This window comes from Mytilinidion resinicola (assembly GCF_010093595.1).
Source record: "Mytilinidion resinicola strain CBS 304.34 unplaced genomic scaffold BDZ99scaffold_1, whole genome shotgun sequence".
Taxonomy (NCBI): Eukaryota; Fungi; Ascomycota; class Dothideomycetes; order Mytilinidiales; family Mytilinidiaceae; genus Mytilinidion; species Mytilinidion resinicola.
The window spans coordinates 1291788-1318519 of NW_022985437.1; the positions used below are offsets into that span (position 1 = coordinate 1291788).

General features: G+C 51.0%; 11 protein-coding genes across 11 annotated transcripts; 5 read left to right on the forward strand and 6 right to left on the reverse strand.

The window, feature by feature from the left end:
• Positions 1 to 510: 510 nt before the first annotated feature.
• Positions 511 to 2149, forward strand: BDZ99DRAFT_456981 (ADP-ribosylglycohydrolase). The gene is made up of 2 exons (XM_033718585.1): positions 511 to 609; positions 798 to 2149. The coding sequence occupies exon 2, from the start codon at positions 806 to 808 to the stop codon at positions 1913 to 1915; it is 1110 nt and encodes a 369-aa protein (XP_033584194.1). The 5' UTR covers positions 511 to 609; positions 798 to 805; the 3' UTR covers positions 1916 to 2149.
• Positions 2069 to 2635, reverse strand: BDZ99DRAFT_513475 (uncharacterized protein; the record flags this gene model as incomplete). Its single annotated transcript, XM_033724714.1, has 3 exons — positions 2069 to 2256; positions 2286 to 2514; positions 2570 to 2635. The coding sequence occupies 3 exons, from the start codon at positions 2633 to 2635 to the stop codon at positions 2069 to 2071; spliced, it is 483 nt and encodes a 160-aa protein (XP_033584195.1).
• A 1171-nt stretch (positions 2636 to 3806) lies between these two features.
• On the forward strand, positions 3807 to 4576 carry BDZ99DRAFT_363759 (uncharacterized protein; the record flags this gene model as incomplete). Its single annotated transcript, XM_033714717.1, has 2 exons — positions 3807 to 4179; positions 4239 to 4576. Coding segments are annotated over 2 exons (711 nt in total), but the record flags the coding sequence as incomplete, so codon positions are not given.
• Positions 4577 to 5813: 1237 nt separating this feature from the next.
• Positions 5814 to 6776, forward strand: BDZ99DRAFT_484170 (uncharacterized protein; the record flags this gene model as incomplete). The annotated part of the gene is made up of 4 exons (XM_033722625.1): positions 5814 to 5996; positions 6048 to 6410; positions 6463 to 6646; positions 6706 to 6776. 4 exons carry the CDS (start codon positions 5814 to 5816, stop codon positions 6774 to 6776), a joined length of 801 nt encoding a protein of 266 aa, XP_033584197.1.
• Positions 6777 to 7354: 578 nt separating this feature from the next.
• On the reverse strand, positions 7355 to 13449 carry BDZ99DRAFT_493090 (ankyrin repeat protein; the record flags this gene model as incomplete). Its single annotated transcript, XM_033723204.1, has 6 exons — positions 7355 to 8643; positions 8720 to 9747; positions 9800 to 11560; positions 11609 to 11937; positions 12227 to 12529; positions 12676 to 13449. The coding sequence occupies 6 exons, from the start codon at positions 13447 to 13449 to the stop codon at positions 7553 to 7555; spliced, it is 5286 nt and encodes a 1761-aa protein (XP_033584198.1). The 3' UTR covers positions 7355 to 7552.
• Positions 13450 to 14164: 715 nt separating this feature from the next.
• On the reverse strand, positions 14165 to 15859 carry BDZ99DRAFT_456985 (uncharacterized protein). Its single transcript, XM_033718586.1, has 4 exons — positions 15369 to 15859; positions 14933 to 15305; positions 14772 to 14883; positions 14165 to 14678 (listed from the first exon to the last, which is right to left on the reverse strand). The coding sequence occupies exons 1-4, from the start codon at positions 15475 to 15477 to the stop codon at positions 14268 to 14270; spliced, it is 1005 nt and encodes a 334-aa protein (XP_033584199.1). The 5' UTR covers positions 15478 to 15859; the 3' UTR covers positions 14165 to 14267.
• Positions 15860 to 16645: 786 nt separating this feature from the next.
• On the reverse strand, positions 16646 to 18209 carry BDZ99DRAFT_11587 (uncharacterized protein). Its single transcript, XM_033712467.1, has 3 exons — positions 17517 to 18209; positions 17259 to 17460; positions 16646 to 17161 (listed from the first exon to the last, which is right to left on the reverse strand). Exons 1-3 carry the CDS (start codon positions 18160 to 18162, stop codon positions 16882 to 16884), a joined length of 1128 nt encoding a protein of 375 aa, XP_033584200.1. The 5' UTR covers positions 18163 to 18209; the 3' UTR covers positions 16646 to 16881.
• Positions 18210 to 18363: 154 nt separating this feature from the next.
• Positions 18364 to 20333, forward strand: BDZ99DRAFT_431170 (uncharacterized protein). The gene has a single exon (XM_033717275.1). The coding sequence runs from the start codon at positions 18398 to 18400 to the stop codon at positions 20123 to 20125; it is 1728 nt and encodes a 575-aa protein (XP_033584201.1). The 5' UTR covers positions 18364 to 18397; the 3' UTR covers positions 20126 to 20333.
• A 239-nt stretch (positions 20334 to 20572) lies between these two features.
• BDZ99DRAFT_431173 (uncharacterized protein) lies at positions 20573 to 23295 on the reverse strand (the record flags this gene model as incomplete). The annotated part of the gene is made up of 2 exons (XM_033717276.1): positions 20573 to 22969; positions 23018 to 23295. 2 exons carry the CDS (start codon positions 23293 to 23295, stop codon positions 20833 to 20835), a joined length of 2415 nt encoding a protein of 804 aa, XP_033584202.1. The 3' UTR covers positions 20573 to 20832.
• Positions 23296 to 23604: 309 nt separating this feature from the next.
• Positions 23605 to 24789, reverse strand: BDZ99DRAFT_431175 (acyl-CoA N-acyltransferase). Its single transcript, XM_033717277.1, has 2 exons — positions 24758 to 24789; positions 23605 to 24675 (listed from the first exon to the last, which is right to left on the reverse strand). Exon 2 carries the CDS (start codon positions 24482 to 24484, stop codon positions 23978 to 23980), a length of 507 nt encoding a protein of 168 aa, XP_033584203.1. The 5' UTR covers positions 24485 to 24675; positions 24758 to 24789; the 3' UTR covers positions 23605 to 23977.
• A 323-nt stretch (positions 24790 to 25112) lies between these two features.
• BDZ99DRAFT_470273 (uncharacterized protein) lies at positions 25113 to 26235 on the forward strand (the record flags this gene model as incomplete). The annotated part of the gene is made up of 3 exons (XM_033721621.1): positions 25113 to 25376; positions 25448 to 25837; positions 25897 to 26235. 3 exons carry the CDS (start codon positions 25113 to 25115, stop codon positions 26233 to 26235), a joined length of 993 nt encoding a protein of 330 aa, XP_033584204.1.
• Between the last annotated feature and the right edge of the window lie 497 nt (positions 26236 to 26732).

Genomic DNA, 26732 nt, shown 5'->3' on the forward strand with positions numbered 1-26732 from the left:
CGAAACGCTGCGAGGGTAGGTAAACACGGCGCATGAGCGCGTTAACGAGCGTCGGCAGTGTGTAGCGTGATCATGATGAGAAGAGAGATGCTGAAGGTGCGCGAAGGATGAGGTTGGATGATTGGAGACCAACATGCTGTATCTAGGTAGTTTCACGCTAGACCGAAAGTGTCGTCAAGGTCACGATCTACTGAAATACAACTCGGACACAATACCGTGGGCCTATAGTAGGCTAAAAGTACTCTAAAATTAATTACGATCTTTTTAATGTTTCTTTCCTTCAACTCATAGACCCTTATTCACACTTCTCACATGACGCTGACGCCCTGTTCTCTTCGAAGCGCTACAAAGGTACTACTACTATCCTTCGTTGTTCTGCGGCGGTGGATTGAAGCCTAGTTTGACAGCTGTCTCGCTCCAACGAATTGGCCCCAGAAAAAGATTGCATTAGGCAAATGGGTAATCAGCGTTTGGGGAGTTAATGTGGCTATGGTGGTGGCTGTGCAAAATATGTGCTTCTTAAATATATGGCTGCGAGTGCCATTCAAGAACTTACAGACTTCACGAAGTCTATGTCTCATGCCTCATTCCCAGTTTCATAATCTTACGGTAGGGCGACTGTTCTTTTTGCGTCACTTCGTGTCCTTTAAACTTGTGGAGATTTCACTTCAGTCCTGAGCTCTCGTTATTCATCCATTCACTCCACGTTTTCTAGTCCCACATCCACAAGAAGACTCTCCTCAAGAATTTGATTCTTAGACAACACCACACCATGTCCGTTCCTTACAGTGTCGCAGGCCTCCCAATGGATCCACCAATAACCTCCTCCCGCCAATCCCGCATCCTAGGCGCCCTCCTAGGCCTCCACTCGGGCGATTCCCTAGGTGCAACCCTCGAATTCAGGACCTGGTCCTCAATCCGCGCCAAATACCCCACCGGCCTCCGCGACATCGTGGGCGGAGGCGCATTCCGATGGTCTGCCGGCCATGCCACCGACGACACCGACATGACGCGCGCCGTACTCCTCGCATACCGCGACCGTGTAGACTTTGAGCGCGCCCAAGAGAAAGACCAGCGTGCAGCTGCAGGAGAAAAGGATTTCAACGGCTCCGCGGTCGCAGAGCTCAGAGTTCGGCCGGCGTATCTCGTCAAGAAAGATGGCAGCGTCACGTTCGATGTTGTGCGCTGCGCAGCCGACTACATGGTTGCGTGGTCGACGGGCACCTCGTGGCCTGGGCGTAAGCCAGGGTCACAGCCTGTGGATATTGGTGGTGCGACGCAAGTTGGGCTGGCGAAGTATCAGCAGACGCGAGACCCGCGAAAGGCGGGCGCGGGCCCAGATCAGGCTGGGAATGGAAGTTTGATGAGGTGTCTGCCCACGGGACTCTTTGGGAAGAGCAGGGAGGAAAGGGTGAGGGAGAGTATTGAGATTAGTGCTGTAACGCATGATGATCGGAGATGCACGGTGGCTTGCGCGGTGTACAACGAGATTGCCGCGGCTCTGGTAGATGGTGTGAACGCTGTCGAAGCTATTGAGATTGGATTGAGAGCTATGAAGGAGGTGGAAGGCTTGGATTGCAAACCCGTCGAATTAGCTGTGAAACAAGGCAAGACGATTTCAGTGGCAACAATTGTGGAGAACGGACCGGGACCGGAGCTACCTGGGAAAGCTGGAGGCTATGTGCTGGAGTCGTTGACGTTGGCTATCGCGGCTATCCTTGACCAAAGGACCTTGGAGGATGTCCTCGTGGATGTCTTGCGAGTAGGAAAAGACACTGATACTAATGGCGCCATTGCCGGAGGTCTGCTAGGTGCAAGAGATGGGATCGAAGCGGTCCCAGAGCGGTGGAAGCTGCTGCTTCAATTCAGGGTCGAGTTTGAGGATATAGTGCGAGGTATTGAGGCCTCTAACTAAGTCAAGAGAAATACTCGTGAGTACTCAGCTCGAGGCCTAAGGCATCAACATCACGTAGTGTTTTACACAATCGTTTGAGGAAATTGGGGATCAGAAAGAGCTTAGATTGAACAAGATATCTACAAATGCACCAATACAGTATCTACAACAGCTCTATGCAGAGTCTGTTTGGTAAACTAGCATATTTGCTGCTTTAACGATTGGATAGAAAAGCAGCAAAGTGCTGATAGCCCAGACGGTACTTCTAGCTAGGCTGTACTTTTTGTTCGTGATGGTGATGTACAGCGCCGTGTAGACCACGCGGAGGGCGGGGAAGCTTCCAACGACGGTGTTGAGAGTGCCTATAAATACGATATTAAAGAGAACATACTCTCCTTTCCAGAGGCCTTGCTTGATTCTAGCTTCGCCATATTGCCCACGACCACCGCTCCAATGAATAAGGCCATATTTTCCATACCGTTATTATGGGTAGCTCTCGCTCTTTCAAACTTCGCAAAGGCTGCTGCAGGCACTGATCTCTTGTACTGCGTCAGTAGGTCGACTCCCCTGGGATTGCGATTGTCCCAATGACCATTGCTGGCGTTCTTGATGATTCGTTGCTAGAAGGCGATGAGTCAGGGGGCCCAAATAGATGCAATTTTAAGGTCTACGCACAGCATATACGTGTGGAAAGAGCGACAGCACCCAGTAGGCTGGGATGCCGTAGATGGAGTAGTTCATGTTGTTTGGTCTGGGTTTGAGCGCGCAATTGATGGGAATGGGCGCCGTGGATTTCTTGAGACGAGAGGGCGAAGGCGTAGGAGTTAAATACCGGACGAAAAGAGGTCCTTCTAGGGGCTAGGACCGAGGTCTTCCTTTGCTCGTAGGATCATCTTGGCAGCTCCCTTACCAGGAGGTCGGAGATAAGCTTGGATGAATGCTGTCTGCGCTCTCTAATACGTGAGCATATTGAACGTGAAAGGATCTAAACTGACATGAACTCTTTCCCTCGTTGGCCGTCTTGGAAGGTGATTAGATACAAGCTGACAAAGTGGCTAGAATTTAGGTGTCGGTCCGATGAGGGAGAGACAAGGCTGGGAACGCTTTGACCATAGGACATAGAACGCTAACGGGTTTCGGGCTTGTGTGTCCGGTACTCAACCCATCTCCAATCTCAGAACCTCGTCCTTTCCATCTCGCAGCGCGAGACGAATGCAGAGCTGGCACAAGGCGATGCGTGAACGCCAAAGCGTACTAATATGCCCTATATGGCTGACGGTGCACTTCTCTGAGTTAACCTGTCACTACTAACGGCGCAGCTTCTTACCTACGAGTATTGCAACTATCGTTGACGTCGTTGCTGTACCAGCTTGCTTCTTCCTTGTGCTTGTCGTCATTCTGGCATGAGACAGTCGCAGTGTTCGGGGTTGGTAAATCCCATGCACAGGTCACGTTGATTTCCAAACTGCTTCACGTCTTTCAGAAATCGTGTCTCATCACCACTTGCAAACAGGGCTGAGACAGCTGACATTCACTGGACCCACTACTCCGGCACGGAAGAACCACCTAACTGCCAGAACTTTCACCAGATCTAGCAACCAAGCATAGCTTCACAAAGTCATAAAGACGTGTCGCAAACCCTACATCAAACCGAGCTCCGAACATCAAACCGAATGCTGTCACAACCCGTCCATGTCACTCCTTGGCAGACTTTCCCACTGATATTCTAGAACTCGATTCGCTTCACAATACTAAAGAGGTCACGACCCGGGGGGCATTCAATATGTCTTGGCAGGAATCCCCAGACAGTATGGATATCGATTCCGTCCGCGCAGACACCATGTCTCCACTACCTATGGAAACGAAACCTCATGCTGAATCTGATATACCAGATGAGTCTTGCGAACTCTACATGCCAGGCTATCTTACTCAGGAGGATGTCGAAGCGAATCCTCAGCTCAAGCTGATCCAGCACGATCTCCTCGTCTTGATTTCTTTCCCAGATAACACCACCCTGCACTGGCGCCCTTCTTGGTTCCCGCAACCTTTTCCCGGCAAGTTCTGGACCCTTCAATCGCCGCCTGATGTGGTCTCTGAGTTCATTCATGGGAGCGTCAAGCTAGGAATAATGACGCGGCGTCCTAGGAAGGAGTCTGACCCTCACCCACTCCATATTAGAAACTGGGATCAATGGAAAAATTATTGTCTTCTGCAAGATGTTCCGGGAGACTTCCTGGGCCCACAGCATATCGAGCTTCTGAAGTTAGGCTTAGAACAGTCTCTGAGTGAGTTGCCATCGAATCGCGCTGATGTGATGGCAAGCGGTAATGCTAACGATAGGCAGGTCCTCTTCAAAACGCAAAGATCCACCCGCTTTACCCAGAGCCATATGCTCGCGGCAGTGGCAGATACCTCCTTCATCCAGACTACTTGCGTAATCTGCCGAAGAAGTTCCAGGTTCTTGGCAAATCGGAAGTGCTGGTCGTCCACTCTAGCGGAAGCCTACGCGTGGAATCGAAAGACTACTACTATGGCTACCATCGTCAGATGATGCGAGTCGACGGCACGGGCGAGCGGGTCGTGGATGAAAACTATGATGCAAGCCAGCAGCTGAGATTTGAAGGCGCTGGACGGCGTTGGTGTCATCTACCGTGGACTCCGGAACAGGAGGAGAGCTGCAGACCGATGAAGCTTCTTCTCAAAGGGCTCTCACCACCCGGCAAGAAATCGGTTCCAAATGTTGAGGAGAGTCCATCGGTCGCACATGGAGCTAGCGTTGTCAATGAGTACGCTACAGCCAGCGGATCTCAACCGACACAGGGCTCGAATCTCTCATCACCCTGCGAGAAATCACATCACAATGTTGAGGAGACTCCATCCGTCACATATGGAAGTAGCGTTGCCTACGAGAACCCGGCATCCAGCAGAGCTTCACCAGCGCAGGAATCGGATCTCTCACTGTATCTTGAGATTAATACTCCAGAAGGCGTCATTGTTGTTGATAAGAGTCCTGCGGTACTCTATCAACCGGACCCTACGAAGTACGTATACCACGACCAAGACTGCAATGAAGTTCGCTGGCCTGCAGAGGCTACAATGGACTGGTCTGACCCGACTCAAGTGTCACAGTTGAATGAGTGGCGCAACAAGGGCTACTATATGAATCATTATGCCCCGGAGAAGTCCGGACGAAAGGTCATTCCGTACGCGAGAGAGGAGGAACAGTTCATTACGGAGTGGCTGCAAAAAAATGAGGGAAGTATGGACAAGGACAGTCTCTTTGCTGAGTTCTCGCAGAGGTTCACGGGCACCTCGCGGGGAAAGAAGGCACTGTTCGACAAGGCCAAGACGATAGTGAAGAAGCAGAAGCAACAGATAAAGAAGGAGAAGAATCGTCTTCGGCATCAGAAAAGCTACGAACGAAGCCTGTTGCAAATGTTTGGATCAACGCCGGATCGAGATGAGAAGGCGGACTAACGTGAAATCCTCTCCTTTTCAGACCTGAATTTGACTGCAAGGAGGTTTTTGAGCACTTAGCGAGCCAGCGATTTCCTAGTTGGGATGTGTGGCTCTTTGAATTGCAATGATGGAAGGTCATGGAGAATTTCTCTACGAAGTCAAAGGCACAACTGTAGCTATGACCGTACCGCCAGAGACTAAAATACAAGAACATGAAAGGCACGACAGCGCCGAGAATTTCGGCTTTTTCAAACACGTGAGATAGGTAGATGATACTAAAAATAGATGCTCCAGCTGCGCCACGCAAGCATTCCACACCCACGTCAGCTCTTCATCCACGCGTTCCACGCGGTTTCAGGGCCAAAAAACATCAACTACCCAACATTTTCCGTCGATGCGACACCTACATCTTCAGTAAACAACATCCAATAACTCCGCCATGGCTCCCCACGACCTCAAAATGATGAATGCTGCCGCCCTCGCTAGCCGCGCAGTCATCGCCGCCAGCCCTGCCATCGCCCGTCGTGGCCTCGGCGTCAACCACACCCAAGGCGTGACGCTAGGAATAATAGCCGTTTACGTCGTCGTTATTGCTCTTTTATGGAACATTCCCTATATCCGATGGGTCTTATGGCCTTTCAAGGTAACGTTTCTCTGATTTCCTCGACTATTTCTTTCTAAACCTCGTTATCAGATGCTCGTCATCGCCTTCCACGAATTCGGCCACGCAATCACCGCCTGCTGCACCGGCGGGAGGGTCGAGTCCATCTCGCTCGATCCGCACGAAGGCGGCGTGACGCACATGCGCGGCGGCATCAGCGCTGTCACGCTGCCAGCCGGCTATCTTGGATCTTCGTTCATTGGCGCGCTGCTCATTTTCTGCGGGTTTGATATTGTGGCGAGCAAGATCGCGAGTATTGTGCTTGGTGTCTGCTTTTTACTTATCCTGTGGTGGGCGCGGAAGGATTGGCTTACTATTGTGACGATTTTGGCGGCCGTGGGATTGTTGGTGGGTTGTTGGTTCATTGACCATGCCGAGCCGCTTAGGTTTGTTGTGGTATGTATTTCCCCGGCTGATGTTTCGGATGATAACTAAACTTGTCTGGTAGCTCTTTATTGGCGTCATGTCGTCTCTATATAGCGTCTGGGACATCTGCGACGATCTTATTCTTCGAAAGGTAAACAGCTCTGATGCGAGCGTGTTCGCGAAGCGATATGGAGGCTCTTCGCAGTGCTGGGGCGTTATCTGGTCTATTATTTCTTTCCTCTTCATGGTTTGCGGCATTCTGGCTGGTAAGCATACGCCTCATTCCGACTTTCTGAATGACAACTAACAGCCACGTGCGTGATAGGACTCGCGGCGTTCAAGCAATCGTTTGCGCAGCAAGAGGATGATTCCAAGCATACCATTCCGACCATGTAAACCATCGTCAATCGTATCTTGGACAAAAGCCAATGCTCTCTTTTATGTCTAATACCCCTGGAGTTCATTATACTCGGTAGCAAAAGGTACTCCGGTACCTTGGTATCATATTTTTGAAATCAAATCACATTTTTTTCGATACCTCTACTCTTGCGTTGCGATCTTAAAGTCGGGATATCGAACATTCGTTAGACTCAACGAGCATTATGAAGGGGTTCTAGATGACTCTGTTGTCACTCATACCAAGCACCTTCATCATTTCATACCGATATGGACATGACAAGAGGGACCTTTTCACGGCGATATTTGAGCTGGCTTTTCAAATAGTGTTGATCAGCCAACTACCTAATTAGGTCCTACCATGCCTCGTCACGAAGCCGTGTATGCTTTCCACTAGTGTGTGTAATATTCCAAATGTACACCCCTCTGGCGCCGTCTGGGGCGGCCTCACAAATTTACCAACAGTCCAAAGCGCTGAACGTCAAACCAGTTGAGAGTCCTAAAAATACGGCGAGGGACCACAAGCAGTGATAAAGAAGTGCATGCGGATCTATAACGAGCCATTGCATGTCAATGCTGGGGGTATTTGGACAATGTTGTTTTATATCATACTTGGATAGCTAAGTACAATAGACTACTTTTGTACTACCATTATGACCGTTGTTCGCCACATTTACCGTAGAGCATTGCCACCCCATGCATTTTTGAGCCCAGTTTCAAGGCCGGAACAATCCCAGGTGCTTTCATACCATTTTATCATCCCACACACCTCGCCCCTACTGCTCGTCGTCCATAGCATCATCCTCATCCCATCCCGCCGCAGTGCTATAGAACTTCGACACCTCATCCTCAGTGGTCTCCTCCACTTCCTGCCCCTGGCCATTGGCGTCGACAACGGGGCGACCAGTCGCGTCCCTAGCCGACTTCTTCTTCCTCGACGCCAGCCTCTTCGCGACCTCATTAGCCTCAAACAGACTGACCAAGCGTCGCCTCGCCGGCTTATCCGCCAAGATAGTCCTGCAAAGCGTCCAGATCTTCTCGCGCTCGGTGGCTTTCTTCGCGTCATCTTCGGCACCCTCAACGAAACTCTCTTGCGATCGGTCGGTAATGCTAGTGTTGTTCTTGTGGAATTGCGGTACGTCCTTGACTCGCTCAGCGATGTAGGCGTCTTCTGCCATCTCAGCTGGCGTACGACCAGTCGCGTTCTCGCGGTAGAGCAGGTCAGGCCTCCGCTCAAGCATCAGCTTCAAGGAGTCGTGAAGCTGGAGCTTGGTGGCCATATGGACAGGGGTGTCTCCGGCCCCATCAAGAAGCTCAAGATGCTCGTACCCGGTCTTGCTGGAGAAGTCAAGGATAGTGCGAAGCGTAGCAACCTTCTCCTCTGTCTCGTTATTCTGGTTCTCAGTTCCTGAGCGGTGGTGTCCAAAATAGTAGTAGCCGCTTTGATTGCTTGAGTGGAGCCAAAGTGCAAGGGGAGTAGCTGCACCAGGCCCGTCTTGCGAGCGCTCCGTCAGAAGGGAAGACACCAATCGAGGATCGATCAGTTCCAACATCTTTTGTAGACCATCCTTCTTTGTTTTGGCCGGGGAGTTGATGCCATGAAACAGGGCCTGGGAATTGATCCCATTGAACAGGATGTGGAGAATGTTGTTGCCGGAGTGATCTCGTGTCGTCTGATCCGCACCTGCGGCAATGAGGGTGCGTGCTGCGGCGACTCGGCGAAGGGCGAAGGCGAGAGCGAGAGGAGTGTAGCCTTTCGTCGACTTAGTGTGGAGAGAGTCTGGTACGGCTTTGATAAGATATTCAAGGAGACGAACCGAATCCGAAGACGGCTTCGAGAGCACCGCCATGTGGATGATCAGATCACCTATACCATGATGTTAGCTCCATTTCGATATACTTCAAACGTGATTCCAGAGGTCATTTGCTAGGGATGTACTCACGTCGGGCGCCCAACCAAGTCGAAAGCACCTTGTCAAATCCTCCATTTGCTTGAGCAAGCTGTCGCAGACGTTTGTCCGCTTTGTTGGTTTCGGCGAATTCCAAATACAATCTCGTCGGGGTGTCTCCCAGGAACCATTCGACGCTCTCTATGTTTCCGTTTGCAGCAGCAGAGAGCGCAGGCGGCCAGCTTTCGCTGACCGTTGTTCGCATCTGAGAGCGCCGTCCAGCAGCAGCCCAATCGCTGCGCTTAGTGCCATGAACACTCAGACCTTGATAGTAACGGGGACGCTCTTCAATCTTGACACCGCTTTTTTTGACCAAGGCATCCAGCGCGAGGCCAGCACCAGCATGCTTGATCATTTGGCCGAGCAAATCGAAACGCCCCAGGCCGATTGCGTATTCAAAGTCGGAGTTCGAAAATGTCGGAACACGAGGCATCTCTTCCACCGAGGCGCTCTTGTACTCCGTACTAAGCGCAAGAAGAAACTTGAATAGCTCGTCGTCGTTCGAAAATATGGCGAATTTCAATAGGCTGTCTACTTTATGTAGGTCGGCCTTACGAGTGGAAGATCCATAGAAGTAAACACGGCCATCGGGAAGCACCTCAAAGTATTTCCAAACGTCGCATGACCATGAAAGGATTTCCGCAGGTTGAGTGGTGCTTTTGACTTGGGTAGAGATCTCTCCGATATTTTCGATGGTGAACGGCTTGTCAATGATCTGTTTGTCGATCCGAATATCGTTATCGCTGTCATCTTCTTCCTCCTCGCTATACTCGTCGTCACTCTCCGCTAGGTTGTATATCTCTGTGCCTTTGGCCTCGGTTGGCTTGTATTGCGCTTTCGCTATCTCTAGGAGAGCCTTCGCAACGGGAAAATGGTGGCGAAGGATAGCAATGCTGAAGGGAGAGAAGCCCTCGTCGTCAGTGACGGCGATCTTGAGGGGCGTTCGATCCGAATCATCCCCCCAAGGAGCGAGCGTAAACTTTTTGATCGAGTCGATATCTCCGGCCCAGACTGCTTGAAATCTGTAGAGCCGTTAGCTATATACAAGCAAACAAACGCCTCGAGAAAACATACAGTTCCAGATAAGCATCGCGCTTCTCATCATCAAGATCATGCACTTTGTTGAAGCCGAACTCAAGCTTAAATGGATTCGGTTTAGGATCCTGCGATCTCGTGTTCCAGTTTGTCCCCCGATTAGATTTAGACAGGTCCAGGTCTGGGTGCAGCTCCTTCAGTGTCTTCGATTCCTTCTGGACTAGAAGCGCCTCTAGTTTTTCGAATTCTAGAATTAAGCCTTCCACAGCCCTTTTCTTCTCCGTGATGCCTTTCTTATTCTTGGCGTCTTCCAGGTTGCGCTCGTATTGCTTTTGAGCCACCTCGTCCGTCTTCTTAGCCCGATTAAGAGCTATGTTGCCTGCAAAATGCTTGTAGGTGCCTTCCCTCAGTTCCTTCAGGTAGTCCTCGCCATCAACGACTCGTGGGTCGGGCTGCTTTAACTCGGTGAGAGCGGTAAACTCCCTCAAAGTTTTCAGTTTCTCCTGCACAAGATCCAGAAGGCTTTCCATTTTGCGATAACTCCTCATCCATTCGTCTGTGATACACTGCTTGGTATCCTTAGTCAAAGTGTTGGGATCAGCGCCACGGCTCAGGAGCTCTATCGCCACCGAGGGAAGTTTGTTCTGTACAGCCAGGATGATTGGCTGTTCCAGGTCCCTGACGAAAGCGGACTGGTTTTGTTTCGAATCTCGTGAAGCAAACTCATCGTACTTCACGGTTATTGATTTCATCCAATCCGAAAATTCGATCGTCGTTTTGGCACCCGCGTTGAGCAGCTTCATGACCCCAATAGTATTGCGGCTCTCGATAGCAGTCATCAACGGGCTCTGCGAAAAGGGACTCCATGCCGAGCCTGTGACTGAGAGATGATTGATACTGCGCTTTGCTGCAGGTTCGTCATGCTCAAAGAGGACGGGCAATAGCTCTGGATTCACGCCTGCGAAATAATGGAGAGCGGTAGTCTGATTTATATCAGCCTGAGCCGAAGAAGCGCCAAGTTCTAATAGTGTTTCAGTCATTTTCTTGGCCTTTTCCAGGGGAAGCTGGAGAGACAGAGCTAGAGTGAGGATTGCTGCACGAGGGGATTTGTCGTAATCGTTGAGGAGCTTGATCGGCAGAAGTACATCGGCGCCGTACGATTGAACAAGCTCTTTGACAACGTCAACGTGCCCGTTGACGATCGCAAGATGGAGTGGCGAGCATCCAGTGTCCCAAGCCAGTACGTTTACGTCATAGAAATCTGGCTCCTCGTCCGCGTCGTCGTCTACCTCTTTCTCAGACGTCTTGTCCTTGACCTGAACAAAAGAGCTTGTTGTGGTGGATCTGAAGTCGTCATTAGACTGTTCGTCGTCGATTAGTTCTCCATCGCTCTCTTTATCTTGTTCATGCTCCTCATCTGCCTCGCTCTTATCGTCGGGTTTGACCACATTCCTAGCTGCGATTCTAACTTCCTTGCGGAGATCTTCCTTCTTTATCTCGTCTTCTTCGTTTGCTTCACTTCTCTGCATGATCATACTGACCATTTCTACATTACCCCTGGCGGCTGCAAGATGTAGGGCCGTGCGACCATCCGCCAGTCTGGCCACTAAGCGGGCACCTCGATCGATGAGTGCTTGGACAATTTCTGGTGTCGAGCTCTGGACCGCTAAGTGCAGCGGAGTTCGTCCGGTATAATCGCGGCAATTGGGATCGGATCCTTCCTGGGAAAGCCAGTCCTGAACGTGTTCGAGATCGCCATCAACGATGGCTTGACACAATTGTGCTGTGTTTCCTACATATCTGCGAAATTTTAGCCTCTGTAAAAATGATGGACTTCAGATGACTTACGCCATATCGGTCCAATCGTCGTCTGTGATCGGATTGAAACTACCAATTGCTTGTCTTCCCGCATCGTCTTTGATGAAAGAAATCTCCCCCGAAACATAGATTTTGCTCTCTGTCTCCGCCGCATCGTGCTCCTCTGGTGTGAACGGTGTTGGGCAGAAACCGCAACAGTCATGAATGACGTCTTCCGCAAATCCGAAGAAAGCAGGATGCCGATGCAGGTTGACCTCTCGGTCTTTGGGCTTGTTCCATTCCGCGTTAAGAAGAAGATCTTTGGTATAGAGCAACTTCTCTATCTTCTTCGCATGGAATTTGACACCGTATGGGACAGTCTGTCGAGGTTAGTAATCACCGCTGGAAGCTGTACACTGTGTTTCGTTATAGCTGTGTACACCTATCTGCGACTGTTCGTGGTGCCTCAACGTATTTCTAGAAATCTGTAGGTAGCATACTACCCAGGCGGAGAAAGCGCTGTCTAAGTTGGCCCAGCGTTTTTTGTAGCGTACTTAGAACATTGCAGTGCTAGCTCATTGGTATTTCTGAAAATGAATTGAGGCACCCCGGATAGCGGCAAGGTAAGGTACACAGAGTTGTGTCGATGGATTGCGGGGGGCAACTTACAAAGGTATGGTAGTCGCTGACGTCGTCTTGCTCGACCCATTCTGCGATCTCATCTTCGTGGTCGTCTTTAAGGTTACCCCACGTCCTATGACTGTATCGATTGTGTGTGTTGAGCGTCGGCCGTCCTCGCTCTTTTCGACGTTGATCCATGTAAGAATCACGTTCAGAGGATGTTGGGAGTTTCTCCAAGACAAGCAGTCTAGCAAGACCAACAGTACGAGCAAACGACCGCTCGAATATAGTTGGATCGATCCTGGAGCGGTCCAACAGAGGCCAATAAACCTCGAACCCTCTATGACTGTACTTCGAGAGACGAGATTCGTCTCGATCAATTAGCACGCGTAAGACTAATTGACTCGATAAGTCTTACAGGAAGGAGATCGTCGCGATAGGTCGATGGTGTTGCATTGAGTCATGTATGCGCCAATTGCGCGAGGAGATGCGTAGACCTGTTTCCCATCATAGGCTGCACAGGAGCAGTCGACATCAAACCCCGTAAGAATTTCCGAAACAGATTTGTAGATACGGAGAACGATCTGCACGTGGCGTGTGGGATATTGGCTGGCAATCGTGATGGCGTTCTTGGTACGAACCGTAGTCGTTTCAGTCAGAATGGCGTCTCTGATCTTGGTCTCGATCTGGATGATCTTCTTGACTGCCTCCTCCTCGCTCAGGCCGTACAGGAACAAATCGACATCAGAAGCAGGGGCTACTATCTCATGATAGTATTGTCGGAGAGCCCTCTTGGAAGATTTATATTTCTCCGGAACGGGCAAGAGAGAGGTGACCACGGAGCTGCCAGCGGCCACGACATTGTTCCAGTCAAGGTCAACCAGGGATGATTCGGAAAAGACGGTGAGATTCTGCTGAAAAGTCTTGAGATCTGGAACAACAGCTGGAGCACCACTCTGCTTGCGGTCCTCATCATCGAGAGACATGATATACCTATCTTTCTCCTCAGCAGATTCGGAGCTCAAGTCACGAGCACGAACTTTGAGATCAGCTTCATGACCATTGAATAGAGGAACAACGTTGACGAAAGGGTTGGCCAGCGCTGGATGCTGCGGCTCCTGAGCGTATATTTCCCGGAGCTTGGCGTCATACTGTTTGTACGGCTCGAGCAATTCAACGATGGACTTGTCTGGGTGGCTAGCCACGAATGGAATGAAGCCGTCATGTTTCGCGGGCACCTCGGGGAGTGTCGTCGTGGTAGAAGAAGCCATCGTGTGCTTATCACTGGTAGGCACCGCGTATTGTCGAAGGAATGGAGACGTGGATGGTGAGGGATGTGAATGGAAGACGGAAATGAAGAGAGGGAGATGATAAGAAAAAGAAGCAGATGCCCAGTGTGTTTTTAACGTCGGACACCAGAGGCGGTGAAATCGCGCTGTCATGTGTTTTCGTGAGGATGCCTAGCTGCTAGCCGGGTCCACCAAGGCAGAAGGCGGGATATCAGGCACCCGGCGGAGCCCGTGGCGAAGAAGCTGTAAGTCAGAGGCAGTCGTCTCACGTTCAATGGCGATGTGGTCTAGCAGTGACAATGTCACACCGCTGCTCTCTGCGGGTGGCCGCGCCGGTTGGTGAAAAGAAGGAGAAGTGGGGCTATCGGTGGACGCGTGAACTAGTAATCATGGCGGGCCAAGACCTCAACGTCACACTCGACTCCTTTATTTGCTGCATCACCAGGTCGAAGGGATTCCTTCTCTCCGCTTATCCTGGAAGATGCCTAGTTATGAAGGACTGAAGCTATATCAGTCCTCCACTCTCCTGCTATCGTCGCGTGACTGGCATAGTCGTACACTGGCTGTAAGATGTCTATATTCCGTCTAATGGGTTGTTGCACTGCCAATCTTGTTGAGCAAGCATATGTGCTTTGTCAGTCTCTAGAACTGACTTTAAGTATAGTGATTAATTAGAGTAGCATTGACATCTAAAATAGGGACTTCCACATAATCCGACCAAAACATGCACTATGCAAAGCCGTGTCCTGTAGGGATATAGGTATACCACACGCCGTCCAAAATGCAGAAGCACAATCGCCTTAAAGATCGCGCGGAACAAGTATGCCGCGATGGATACATTCGTTTCCATTGCTAGGACACACATCCGTCCTGTTCAATTGCTTATCCGCAGGTCCCGTTGGACCTGTGGCATACTTAGGTTGACCGAAGAACTTCTTCTGGCGCTTGTCGCTATCCGGATACTGTTCGTCTCCCCATCGTCCGGTGTAGTTCAGCCAATTCACCGGGGTGCTGCTATCGTAAGGCGTGAATGAAGACGCGGCCGGGTCGTAGGCATAATAGTATGTGGAAAGAGTTGGGTCCCACAGAGTGCCTTGGTCTGTGTTGTCGACGATGAGGCCGTCGGGGAGGTTGAGATTCGGGATAGTATGATCGTGTTTCCCCTTGATGGCGTAGTTGGCATGGGAGCCATTGCCAGAGTATGAGATGGGCTGCGGATATGTTAGCCGAGTTCGAAAGATCGTCGACGAGAAAGAACAGTGCAACGGCGAAAGCTGCATAGATAGGAGACAGCCTTGGCTTACCCGGAGACCATTCTTTTCCAGGATGGAGTACTTGAAGGCCTCGCCATTTGAGTGTTGCGAGTACCATACCAGATCTGGCACGCCATTCTTGAACCTGATCATGTTGTGTTCCCTGTAAGCAGATTAGACAAAATCACTTGCTACGATCAAGGCTACCTTACCAATCACCAACGTGGTTACCTAGGTTCTGCCCTAGGACGATTCCTCCCCAGTTGAAGGCGTAGAAGTACATGTAAAAGGCGTCCACGTTTCCAGATCCATGGTCGTTCACGATGATAGCAGCTGAGACGGCATCGTTAGTTTTCCCCGATGCGTCAGGCTTTACTCCATTCAAGAAAGCAGGATTGGTGGTAATGTCTACTGTGGATGTGAGGTAGGTGGTGTTTGGAGAGTTCAGTTGGTTTAGGTTGTCCAGAGTGAGTGGTGATGGACCTGCAACGGCGACAAATTCATGTTCGGGTTTCGTGTTGGCGAGTTGGGCGGATATGTCTGATGGTAGATACGCTTCTTGGGAATGTAACCAGACTAAAGGGGCTATACAGAGTCAGAATCAGAACATCTGAGCAGCCATCGGAAAAGACATGAAGAAGTACTTACCATAATCTAGCACGAACTGAGGCACCGTCGCCTGTCTTCTCTCCCTAAGCGGGACACCTCTCACCACCCCACCCAAAACCGCAGCAGTGATCAATATCTTAGACAGCATGATGACACTCTTGTATAAAGAAAACGAGGGTATAGACAAGAAAAGAAAGTCAGGTTGAAGCCACAAGGTCTCTGTCTGCACCTCTTCACTACCGAAAACCGCAGGACGATCCCTTTATACATAACATACACTCCGACCCAGTGCGAGCGTTCAGGTGCTCCCCCTCTCACAGCAGCATCTCCACCGCCGAGCTGCACGCCCTGACGATCGCACGGCCTATTCGCCATGCAAGGCTCGCCTCCGGGTTGTGATCATCTTACAGGGCTCAAATCAAGAGGACATGCACCTGCTGCGCGCATGCCGGCACTGATGGGGCACCACGGCCGATGGCCCGGTGCAAGGGGCCACCGCGTGCCCTTCCAGAACAGGGAGGCGAGCGTGGTGTTGTTGCGAGTTGTGGAGGGGGAAGTGCGCACAAGCCGTGTGAGGGGCCGTGTGTCTGAGGCCGTGATGGGGGTCCCTGGTGTTGAGTGGTTCAGGCGATGCTACGCTTTAGATTGGCTTCCAGCGGAGGCGAGATGGCGCTAGCGGCCTTTAGGCATGGCGCATCCACCCAGCTGCTGTGCGCGGCTTGGACCCTGGCGGCGTGGGCTAAAAGGCGGTACTGATTTGCTGCCAGGGTTCTCGTGCTGCTTTGCGACGGAGTCGCCGTGATTAGATTAATGGAGACATGGATGGTAGGCAGTGGTTAGGCTTAGCCATAGCATGCGGCCGTTGCTCGTGTCAAGGTTGAGCATCTGTGAGCGGACAGACCATTCCATTATAAAAGGCGAACTTCAAGCCTCATTGAAGTGCTCGCATAAACATTGTCCACGCAGCTGAGAGCAAACCCGCCTCTCTCTTGAGGAGCTTTCCATTGTTGGGGTAAATGGTGTTTTGGCATTATGAGGTGATATATGTACATTTAGGCACTGCCACCCTTGCGCCCACATTGTCTTACGAAGTGATCGACTGAAGGCACCCCATGGCGCCGGCAGGTGTTTGAAGCGCTCACAGTCTCAGTCTAGCTTGCAGACATGAATACATTTGGTATAACTCAATTAGAGTGCACTAACGCTCACCCTTCTCGACTAATAAATGGAGCGAGCTTTTAACATACGCTTGACTGACGCCAAAAGAATATGTCAGTACAAGAAACTTCGTTCACTTTGTACTAGCGCTCTGTCGGTCTCCACTAATAAGTCCGGGGTACCTGGTACCCAAATAGTCGAAGGATGAGACTCTCGGACTTGAAGACTAGTGAATAGACACCACCGAGCAAAGTAGGATGTTCCCGTACCCCGAACAGTTCCAGATGAAGTCAACTTTTGTTTGACGCAATAGTGTCGTCCTCTATACGCAACGGAAGTTGATATAATATACCATCTAAAAAGCAAAATAGTCCATTCAAATTGTCGAAACATCTCAGAATAGTAACCTGCCCAACCGACTAGGGTGGATACCAACGTGAGACTCTCCCTTCGCTGGCTTTTTCTCCGGCGTTGGTTCTGGTTTCTTCTCCGCGTGCTTCTTCTCTGCTGTTTTCTCTGCCTTCTTTCTCGAAAGTGGCCGCGACCCCTTGGAATCCCCTTCGTTCTTTTGGCGTTCCTCCTCAACCTTACGACGCTCGCGTTGCTCGTTGAGTCTCTCGTTCTTGGCGTCGATTTTGGCTTTTCGTTCCACTGTATTTCCGCCTCCGCCAGCCCTATATCAGGAAGCCATGTTAGTCAAAGGCAATCAATCATTTAGATTTCTCTGATTGACCGGACTAGATAATGGTATCAAAGACTGTCTAAACTTACGTCAATTCAACGTTTATCTCTCGTGCGGGCGAGGTACCGTCGTCAAATGAACTATGGTGATATAGCGATAGACACGTCTTCATACGGTCGTAGTCGTTGAAGTCCATGAACGCGTAGCCTTTTCTAGGACGAATGGAAGTAGGGCGTATTTTGATGAAGTGCTGTTTGATAGATTCTTCTGTTGCGCTGTAGGGAAGATTGCCTAGTAGGTCAATCAATTAGTAGACTGTGGCAGACAAATGTTAGAAATATACATACCTATAAAGACGATGAAGCGCTGCTTCTTCACCGCAGGTGCATCGGCATCTGCATTTTCACCACCCGCTGGCCTTTCTCCAGAAACACCGTTCGAAGCGCCCTTCCCGGCCTTGCCACCTCGCTTGGCTTTCTTCTTGATTGCCTTGAGCTCGCTCTCGGAAACATCACCACCTGCCGATGCTCCGTTTGTAGTCTTCTTTGTCGTATTCGCTGTGTCTGCCTCCGACTTCCTCTTCTTCGACTTTTTGGACTTTTTGGATTCTTGCTCAGGTTCAATGGGAGTTACAATGGCGTCGCTCTCAGCAATGTCCTCTTTTTTGGCCTTCTTAGGCTTCTTGGACTTCTTGGAATCTTCAACAGCCTCAACGGGGGCTACGACGGCGTCCTCCATTACTTCGTCGTCTTTGCTCTTCTTTGACTTCTTCTTTTTCTTGGGCTCTTCTGCTACTTCGTCCTCGAGCTTCCTCTTCCTCGACCTTTTGTTCTCCTTCGATCCATTCGCGTTGACCTCCTGCACAGGTTGTACTGGCTCTGCTACCGCCGCAGCCTCTTCCGCAAGCCTCTTCTTCTCGCGTTTGGCTTCTTTCCGTGCCCGCTTCTCCTCTTTCCCCTGCTTGGCTTGCTTATCTTTCGGTTCTTTAGACATGGCGGATGGTAGGTTCTATCCAAAAGTCGAAATGTCGAAGGGTAATGTATAGGATGGAAGCTTGAGCTTTGGTGGGAAAAATGAAGTCCCGAACTTTTTAGCGGGGCAGAAAATACTCACCGCTTTAGGTGGCGTGCTGAGATCTGCGCTGTGGCCGAACCCGAACTCAACACCATGATTCTATACAAGCCGAGACGTTCGACTTCCCATTCGCAATTTCGTCTCCTCGAGCGCAATGCCTCCCTCGCGGCTCCCGACCTGTCGCCTAATACCTCACACGCCACCGTCACGATGCTGTAATCCCAGCTCTCGACCTCCAACCCCACGGCAGTTCTCCCACAACTCCCAGCTCCTCCTCGTCGTATCGCCTGCTTCCCCTCGGCCGCAGCTCCCGTTCCTATACCCATCCTCACGCCGTTTGCATCCGCGGACTCGCAATGGGCAGTGGCAATTAAATCGACTCCTTACCACTGAACGGAAGAAATACATAAAGGACACCGCGAAGCTATCCGTCAAGTTCTCTATCATCTTTTTCGCAATATCGTCACTTGGTACTATAGCTAGTTTAGCTATTCTTTCAGAACAACAAGAACGCGCCTTTCCCTCTCCCCCAGAATGGAGCTTAATAACAAAATACTACTTTCGCAATGGACGGTGGGAGGAAGTCGCGGAAAACAATCAGAGCGGTGTTCCAGATTGGGTGAAGACGTACTTTCAATTCATGGGCGCTCTCGACAGGCTCGAAGATACGAGCAAGGATGGTGCTGGGCTGACTGAGCAGGAAGAGGGAGGCATCATTGTGCCTGGGGTTGGCAAAGCTGGATTTGACATCACTGGGAAAAGCGAGGAATGGCGTCAGGGGTATTATGAGGTGTTAATAGGCATGGGACGCGCGGCGGAGCACATTGATGGCTGGGTAGTGGAAAAGACGACCAAAAGAGGCCATAAACTTGCATGGCCGCCGGAGCACATAAAAACCGCATCAAATCCAAAACCTCGACCGCCACCTCCGCGTGCCCCTGACCCGCCACTAGAAGAGAACTGCGAGCTGATATCGAAACCTCCGGAAACATACTACCTCAAAATTCTCACGACACCAGGCTTCACATCGCACCAACGGCTCACCGCTGCTCTTAGCTATGCAGATTGGTTAGCATTCAAAGGTCTGAACGAATCGGCCGAGGAAATGTACCAATGGGGCCTCGACATCGCATGTGCCGGCCTCCCCGATCCCACAAACGTGGTCAACGGAAAGACAGGCGTCATATTCGCCTCCGCGCCATCTGTAACACCCAACGTCGTGCTGGCCGCAACAACTATGGCAACACACTACGCCACAACAGGCGACGTCGCCACCGCTCTTCCAATCTTCCTCTCTGTTCTACGCGCACGACGCGCTGCCCCGCCTGCCCCAATTGCGCCACCTCCGCCAGAAGTGGAGTCCTCAATATGGAACTCAATCCGCCAGTTTGTAGAGACACCCTCTTACCCAGCACTTCCTCCCACAGGCGACGAACCACTCGTTCGCTCTCCGTCAGATGTGTGCGAAGAAGCCACGCTCATGAACTTCATCAGTGAAATCCTCTTCGCCACCGCATCCTCCGACGCGCAGCGCTCAGCCGGCCTGAGTTGGGCGCGCGAGGCCGTGCAAACCGCCAAATCGTACACTCCATCCGAGCCTGTAGATCAAAAGGCTCGTAGGAAGTGCATGGAATGCGAAGAGGCAGGGTTGGACAACTGGTCCAAGATGATGGGGCGATTAGTGAAAGACGCAAAGGCGAAAGCCGAGAAATCACCTGGGTGGAAGGGCTGGATTGGCCTTGGCGGAAAATCTGACGAGGTTGAGAAGTTGGAGTCGGAGGAGAAGGACGTGCTACGACGCCTAGAGAAAGTGAGTGATCTCATTATGAAAGAGAAGTATGAGGAGGCAGATAGGGCTGCTGCGAGGATGTTTGTGATATAGTAATCTTTTGGGGAAACCTGGAAGGCATAGCATAGTGGGTTTGGGTGTATATCAGTTGTAGAGTATACCATCTAGCATTCACAAGGTCACAAGAGTCAGACGGATGTATCGATGTCAGATAATCTATGGAAGACTCCTGACGGTGCGAAAACATTAAAATCAGCCTATTTCCCATGTCCTAATCTAAGAGTCCCGTCAATAACCAGCCAAAATCAAGTTCAAATCGCACGGACTGGCTCCCGTTCATACTTCTCACGACTTTTAGACCACCCCCATTCCAATGACACGATTTAAAGCGTCCGTCAATAACAAGTCCAGATCGACTCCGAATCGCACGGACTGGCTCCCCTTTATGCTTCTCGCAGCATTCGAATCAACCGACTTCTTATGACCTAATTTAAAGTGCACGTCAAAAAGGTGCTAATATCAAGTACGAATCACAAAGGTACCGACAGTCAATTAAATCGATCTATTCTTATTACAATTACTTAAGAAAGGCCGTAGACCCCCATATCCCCATTAAGCCGTCCCTTCTCCGCCACTGAGATATGTCCCGCCCTTCACATATTTTTGCATGCCGAATCGCATCCAAAGAACTCCATCCGAAGGTAAAACGCTTAGCTGCCGCCACACTTAAGGGCCAGGAAAACCCAAAATGAACATCACAGCGCCGTAGCTAACCCATTTGTGAAACTCATAATCCACACCTAGAACCACCTCCTCGCCTCCAGCTTATCCCACCACCTGCCTTTCTCGCCCTCCTCTCGCGGCCCTACGAACTCGAGCACCTGATCACCACGCCCGATCCTAAGATCCAAGTCGAAGATGTCTCCTGTCGAGGTCCCGAGACAGAAGCTAGCACGCACGCGCACGCCTCCAGGGTTCTCCTTTGCTTGCTCGCTGAGGTACGGCCCAATGTCCGCTGCGACGCGATAGGCGAGAGCTGAGGGCGAAAACTTAGTGCGGAGAAGGACGGCCCATCTATCGAACTCAGGAGCAGGGCCGTCGGGCGGGGTGTTTGGAGCGACGGTGGGCGCGACGAGCGGTGGAGCTTCTAGAGAACTGGTCGGGGAAGGGTTCGGGGACGCACCAGCGGGTGTGACGACGACCAAAGCCGTGGACGAGGAAGAGCGGGTATTCAGCCAGGAGGAGATGATCTCGTCGTCGCGGTCTTCGTGATTGAAGTATGTGAGGATCCACATTGAGAGGACGAGCTGTTTTAGGTTGTGGAAGCAGCGGAGATGCGAAAGCAGGCTTTGTGTGATTGGGGTCGATTGCGATAAGATTGGCGAGCCGTTATAGCCACAAAATTTGAGTTCTGTGATTGTTGAGGCATGGTGTGCGGCGATGGTGTACATCATGGGCGGGCCTGGTGGCCATCCGTACGCCGGCTCAAATCTGAAATCGCGTGACACTGTGGGAGCTCCGTAGGTCAAAGAAAGGAGGCAGTCCTTGTGTTCCTCTTCCAACACTCCGGGATACTCATGTTCTCCTTCATCAATCCTTTTGAGATCCTCAGCATTCAACCCCCAAGTGTTACCGATGGGGCAGGAAACGCCGATGAGGACGAGCTTCTCCAAAGGACAATAATGCAACGCTCTGATAGTCTCTCTCTTCTCGTCTCGCGGAATCCCGCCTTCCATCTTGATCTGCTTCAGTTTCATCAGTTGTGGAGCAAATTCGGCGATAAAACGTCGTCTGCGAGCCTTTGCCTCCAAACCCGAGGATGTTGTGCTCTCATCAGTCATCGGCTCTCCTTGTTGTTCGTAGTAGGAATCAACTCTCAAGTCCAACAAAGTCCTTCCTAGGTGGGCGACGACCTCGCGGGTTCTATATGCCACAATTGCGGGGACTCGCCTCAATGAATAGAATCTATCCATAGGCCATGCTAAGCACTGCAGCTTAGAGTGAGCCTCTATAAAGTCAAGGAACGGCGTCGCGCCATAGTTGTTCGGGTCCAGAAGGTAATTGCCATCAGGTAGCTTAGTGGGTTGCACAACCGCATTACGCATCTGAAATGCTCGCAGGTTAGGAAACCTCAACTTCGATAAGAGGTCGATCATCTCCACTGCTTTAAGCTCATCTTCAGGGCTCTTACTCGAGTCTAGTCTACGCCATAACACCCAGTCCAGATTGAGATTAGTAAGACTTTGTGTCGACATTTGCAGTATTCGAATGAAAGGTATCGCGGATGTCCGACCACTTCTACTTGTCGGTATCGGATGATTCCGAATGGATTGCTCAATGAACTCTTTCGCTTCCGGTAGAGCATCGTAAATATGGTCATCAAACCCTTCCGCGATCTTCACGAGCGCCTCGACGTCATGTATACGTCCTCTATGCGGACCTGGCAATTCCCCAAAACTGACAGTCGTCTGGTAGTAGCCGCCAGCACCGTTGTGCATGTTCATTGGGTGTCCTCCGCGATTGAGCTGGAACTCTGGGAAGGACATGGTGACATCATTCGTATTGTGAGCTCTGAGGCGCCGAATCCGGATACTCTTTAGTCCAGAGAGGTCCATGTTATTTCCAAAGTCGATTTCCGCATTATCTAGAGACACACTTTCCAACCAGAGCTTTCGGAGGGGTACGCGCCTTGGCCGTGCTGGGTCCAAGAAACCCTCCAACAAGGCCTTTGTGAGATGCCAATGCCCAAAAACGATCCTTAAAGTCTGCAGATTGACCATGTTCTGGATCGCCAGATGAACCAGCCGTCGAGTGCGAGGGTCTTGTGAAAGCGTTTGGGCGTGAAAGAACATCCTGGGGAGCTCGTTGAAGATGCCAGGAGTAGGAAGATGGCACCGGTGGGTAAGCTTCTGGACCTTTGACGCGATGAGCGGATTCCTGCCTTGAGTTAGTAGGCTCTCTGAAGGCATATCCATGGTGTCGTACCTTGCCAGCACAAGCAATCGCCGTATGATTGGGGTATCATCGTGCTCGTCAGGATCACCGCAACCGCGCTCCCCCCATTTCTGATAATCTGGGGGTCCAGAATACAGTGTCCAGTCGTCTACTAAGACGACATGTTTCCAGAGGAAGGCTGCAGCGGCCGAGTAGATGGAGCGGCCGGCAAGGCATACGTTGCGGAGGTCCGACGGGGCCACATAGCCCAGGACAAGGTCGCGTAGCTCATCCGGAAGTTCTAAGATCTGAATAGCCGTGTCAGTCATATCTTCGATACTGGTGTGTGGAAGTCAAGGCCAGCAGCAGTGGTACCACCGCGGCTTACACGGAATGCCCTAAGGGTACGTACCGGAAACACTGGCTCCTCACACGGCCACGTACTGGGAGGAGTCGCCATGAGAGTCGCCGTTTTTCTCGTCTATCATAGAGCGTGGAGTAACGCGTGAGGTTTCCGAGGAAGCATAGCAGAGGATTTGCGGCAGTGAAGTAGAACAGTGGTGGTTCCTGGCTTGGTTATACCGCCGCTTGTCGTGGCGGGGGTGCTAGCGATATTCTATCGATTCGCAGTGCCCCTCCTTGTCTTCACTGCATCGGGGTTCCTGAGCGAGCTTCCAGGGGTATGTCTTCCTATTCCAACAACTACGCCGTCTCAAAAGTCACTGCTCCGCGAACGGTGGCTTCGACTGTCACTATTGAACGTTGATCTTCACCGCGGTAGATTCACTGACGGCTCCGCGCGCTCTGCATCACGCCCCCACTAAGTCCGTCAAGTTTACTAATTACACTATCTAATCTCGATATAATAGCATTTGCGAGATCTCAGAGGAAATTATATCCAGCCTCGTAGTCAAGTCGTCTCGATGACTTGAATGTCGACTGCCAAGATACACGTTACGTGGTAATCTTCCAACCTCCGATGCATTGACAACGGGACCCTTGGTTCTCCAATCATGAGCTCCCAGACTCTACCAGCAGAGCCGCTTCCTCCTCTTTTGCTTTCTTCGCCGCTCTGTACTGCTTAACGCGCTTAGACCGCCACATTCCAAGGCTAGGCGCACAGTCTTCGAATCCGTACTGGCGATACAGTCTCTGTCCCTTGGGGTCTGCTACCAGAGACACATACGCGTCGGGGGCATGTTTGTCGATGTACTCGACGAGACTGCGCATGATCTCCTTTCCTAGTCCTTTGCGCTGGTGGTCAGGGTGGACCGCAATGTCAACGATTTGAAGAAACAGCGCGCCGTCGCCAATGACCCGACCCATGGCCACAACGGGTGGCTTCTCCTCTGTCTCTAGTTTCGATTCCTCAAACGCACTGAAGCATATCCAAGAGGCGGCCAGGGCTGGTATGCTAGCTTCTAGTGGTGGAGGCGTGAGACCGGCCGCCTTTCGAATATCATGATATTCCTGCGGGCTTGGAGTGTGACTTCGAAGGACATAGCCGGACGATGACATTGTTGCGCGCACGATTGACGACAAAGGAAGAATCGAACGTTGGGGTTCTTAGTTCTGGATATAGGGGGAGCAGCTGAGCAAACCTCGACTGTTTGTGTAGAACTGTATCCCAAGTCCAGAGCGTTTGAGTCACTTCGTCAGACCCACCTGCCAAACAATGCCTGACTTAGTCCAGAATCAACAATAACTAGCTAATACGTGCTTATTAATGAGGAGCCTGTGATAAACTTTTCATGAGGACCTCTCGAATATAACTCGAGAGAAGCAACTCACCCTTACAGAGTTGAATGCCTTCTCGAAGCCCCTTGATAGTGTTAGAAGACGTGCATGGCTAGTTGTTATTAGACCCGCGAGTGACATGTTTCGTGAAACCACATGACCACGCGAGGTCCCTCAGATGGTTTTGCTGGCGGCCGAACTCGAACCTAGGACTTCCCGTAGCTCACAAAAGGTGCAGCTGATGCACAAACCTTGGTATACCGACTTCAGTTCACCGCTCGACGTTGCACAAAGAGCTTCTGCGGGTACATGAAGCCATCAAGCACCATCAACGAAGGAGAGAAGAGTGGATGAGACTTTCAGGGTCGCGTAAAACTGCTGGAACCTCCATACTAAGTCGGCTAGACGGATGGCCGACACGAACTCCCCTCCAACGCGCGAACACCCATCGTCAACTCATGATCGTGTCTATCACAAGCCTGCTTGGTATGCTGTCCCTGGGAAGATCTTCTTGGGGTTCATCACCGCTCCATACCGTCGAACCTTCAAGCTCTACACATGGAGGCCTCTGAAAGAAATCAGGGCTGCAGATGGAGACCGCAAGGCCCTCTGCCGGCTTGTCACTGACTGGAGGGAGGACAAATACCAAGAGCTGCAATCAGTTCAGGTAGCAGTGAGTGCCCCCATCCCCATCGTCTTGGGTGCTTTGGTGTAATTTCAGAGGCTACAAGACTAATTGTACAGGCCTCCTTTTGCGCCGGAGCGTCCCTCGCAACGCTTTCCTGGAACCAGGAGCAGACTCCACATTGGGCAGCTCCAGCTTTGTGGTACACCAGTTTGTCTTGCTCAATCTGGGGCATCATCACATCAATCCAGCAGAAGAGCATTCTCGATGATCTGCCAGACAAGGACTTGCTTGAAGAAGCCAACGTCCCCGAATACGACCTCAAACGAACACGACGCGTGATCTTGCGATATAAGAAAAGGCCAGGGATAGGCCATTGGATAATGCTGTTCTTCTGGCAATTCCCGTCAATGCAGATGAGTTACGCGTGGTGCACGTTTCTGGCCGGCTTAACGGTGTATATTTGCACACCATTCATACGACAACAGGCATGGGGTGACGATTCGAAGGTACAGAGCATCCCCCTTGCACCCCCCCTTTTTGTTACAGCTCTCTGACTCCTCCATAGATCGCCATCGTCTATCTTGTTGTCGCTGGTGTAGGACTTATCACCTTCCTCTTCTCCACCTGCTTCGTGTATTCGTCAGAAAAAGCTTGCGAGCAGTCTACGGTCAACAGTCGTAGCAACACCAACGAAGCAGGAATTGGCTCATTCAAATCACCCCCTGACAACACGCCTTTTTCGGCGGCAGACTCCGCAACAACAAACGGCCAAACCACCACGAACCTATCACCTTCTCAGACACTTCGAACTCGCGGGCTCTTGATAGACAGCAGCAGAAAAGGCCCCCGATCTGGTCGCCAATTTCCAAGCTCAAGTAGCAAGAAAGAGACTTTGTTGATGTGAGAACTGAAAAAGCTTCCGATACCTGCCTGGGTCGACCGTACGGGAAGCGAAGCTAGCATAGCGAAGTTCACCAATAGCATATGAGCTAGAAGCCTAGGACGCGGTTCTTTCATGTACGACATCAGATACGTACATATTACCGTTCAAAGGGGATTTCAGAGGCCTATAAAGGTAAATTTTTCGAAGATAGCACACATGTATATTATATACACGCAAGATCATGCCTACGGAGCCGTATCTCAACAAATTGCCAGAGTATCTCTAGAGGTATTTCCAAAGGTACCTTCCCATTCATAGCCTAAAGGCTATTTGTAAAACAATGCATGCTCATGATTCGTCGGTCTAGAACTCCCCGAGATTCGGTCATGTCTACCTACTTAGGTAGGTCTTCTTTGCTTTTATCAGACCTATGTCTTTATATCACGTATCAACCCTACTTCAATCCACAAATTTGAGAAGTAGTGACCACTTACTCACTTGGGGAGCTTTGAGATTCC

Coding starts and splice junctions, on each gene's coding strand:
- BDZ99DRAFT_456981 (XM_033718585.1), top strand. CDS start 806: ATGGATCCACCAATAACCTCCTCCCGCCAATCCCGCATCCTAGGCGCC.
- BDZ99DRAFT_456985 (XM_033718586.1), bottom strand. CDS start 15,477: ATGCTGTCTAAGATATTGATCACTGCTGCGGTTTTGGGTGGGGTGGTG. Junction 15,306..15,368: donor TCAGTTCGTGCTAGATTATG/GTAAGTACTTCT, acceptor GACTCTGTATAG/CCCCTTTAGTCTGGTTACAT. Junction 14,679..14,771: donor TGGAAAAGAATGGTCTCCGG/GTAAGCCAAGGC, acceptor ACATATCCGCAG/CCCATCTCATACTCTGGCAA.
- BDZ99DRAFT_11587 (XM_033712467.1), bottom strand. CDS start 18,162: ATGTCTAAAGAACCGAAAGATAAGCAAGCCAAGCAGGGGAAAGAGGAG. Junction 17,461..17,516: donor GCGCTTCATCGTCTTTATAG/GTATGTATATTT, acceptor TTGACCTACTAG/GCAATCTTCCCTACAGCGCA. Junction 17,162..17,258: donor GAGATAAACGTTGAATTGAC/GTAAGTTTAGAC, acceptor TTCCTGATATAG/GGCTGGCGGAGGCGGAAATA.
- BDZ99DRAFT_431170 (XM_033717275.1), top strand. CDS start 18,398: ATGCCTCCCTCGCGGCTCCCGACCTGTCGCCTAATACCTCACACGCCA.
- BDZ99DRAFT_431175 (XM_033717277.1), bottom strand. CDS start 24,484: ATGTCATCGTCCGGCTATGTCCTTCGAAGTCACACTCCAAGCCCGCAG.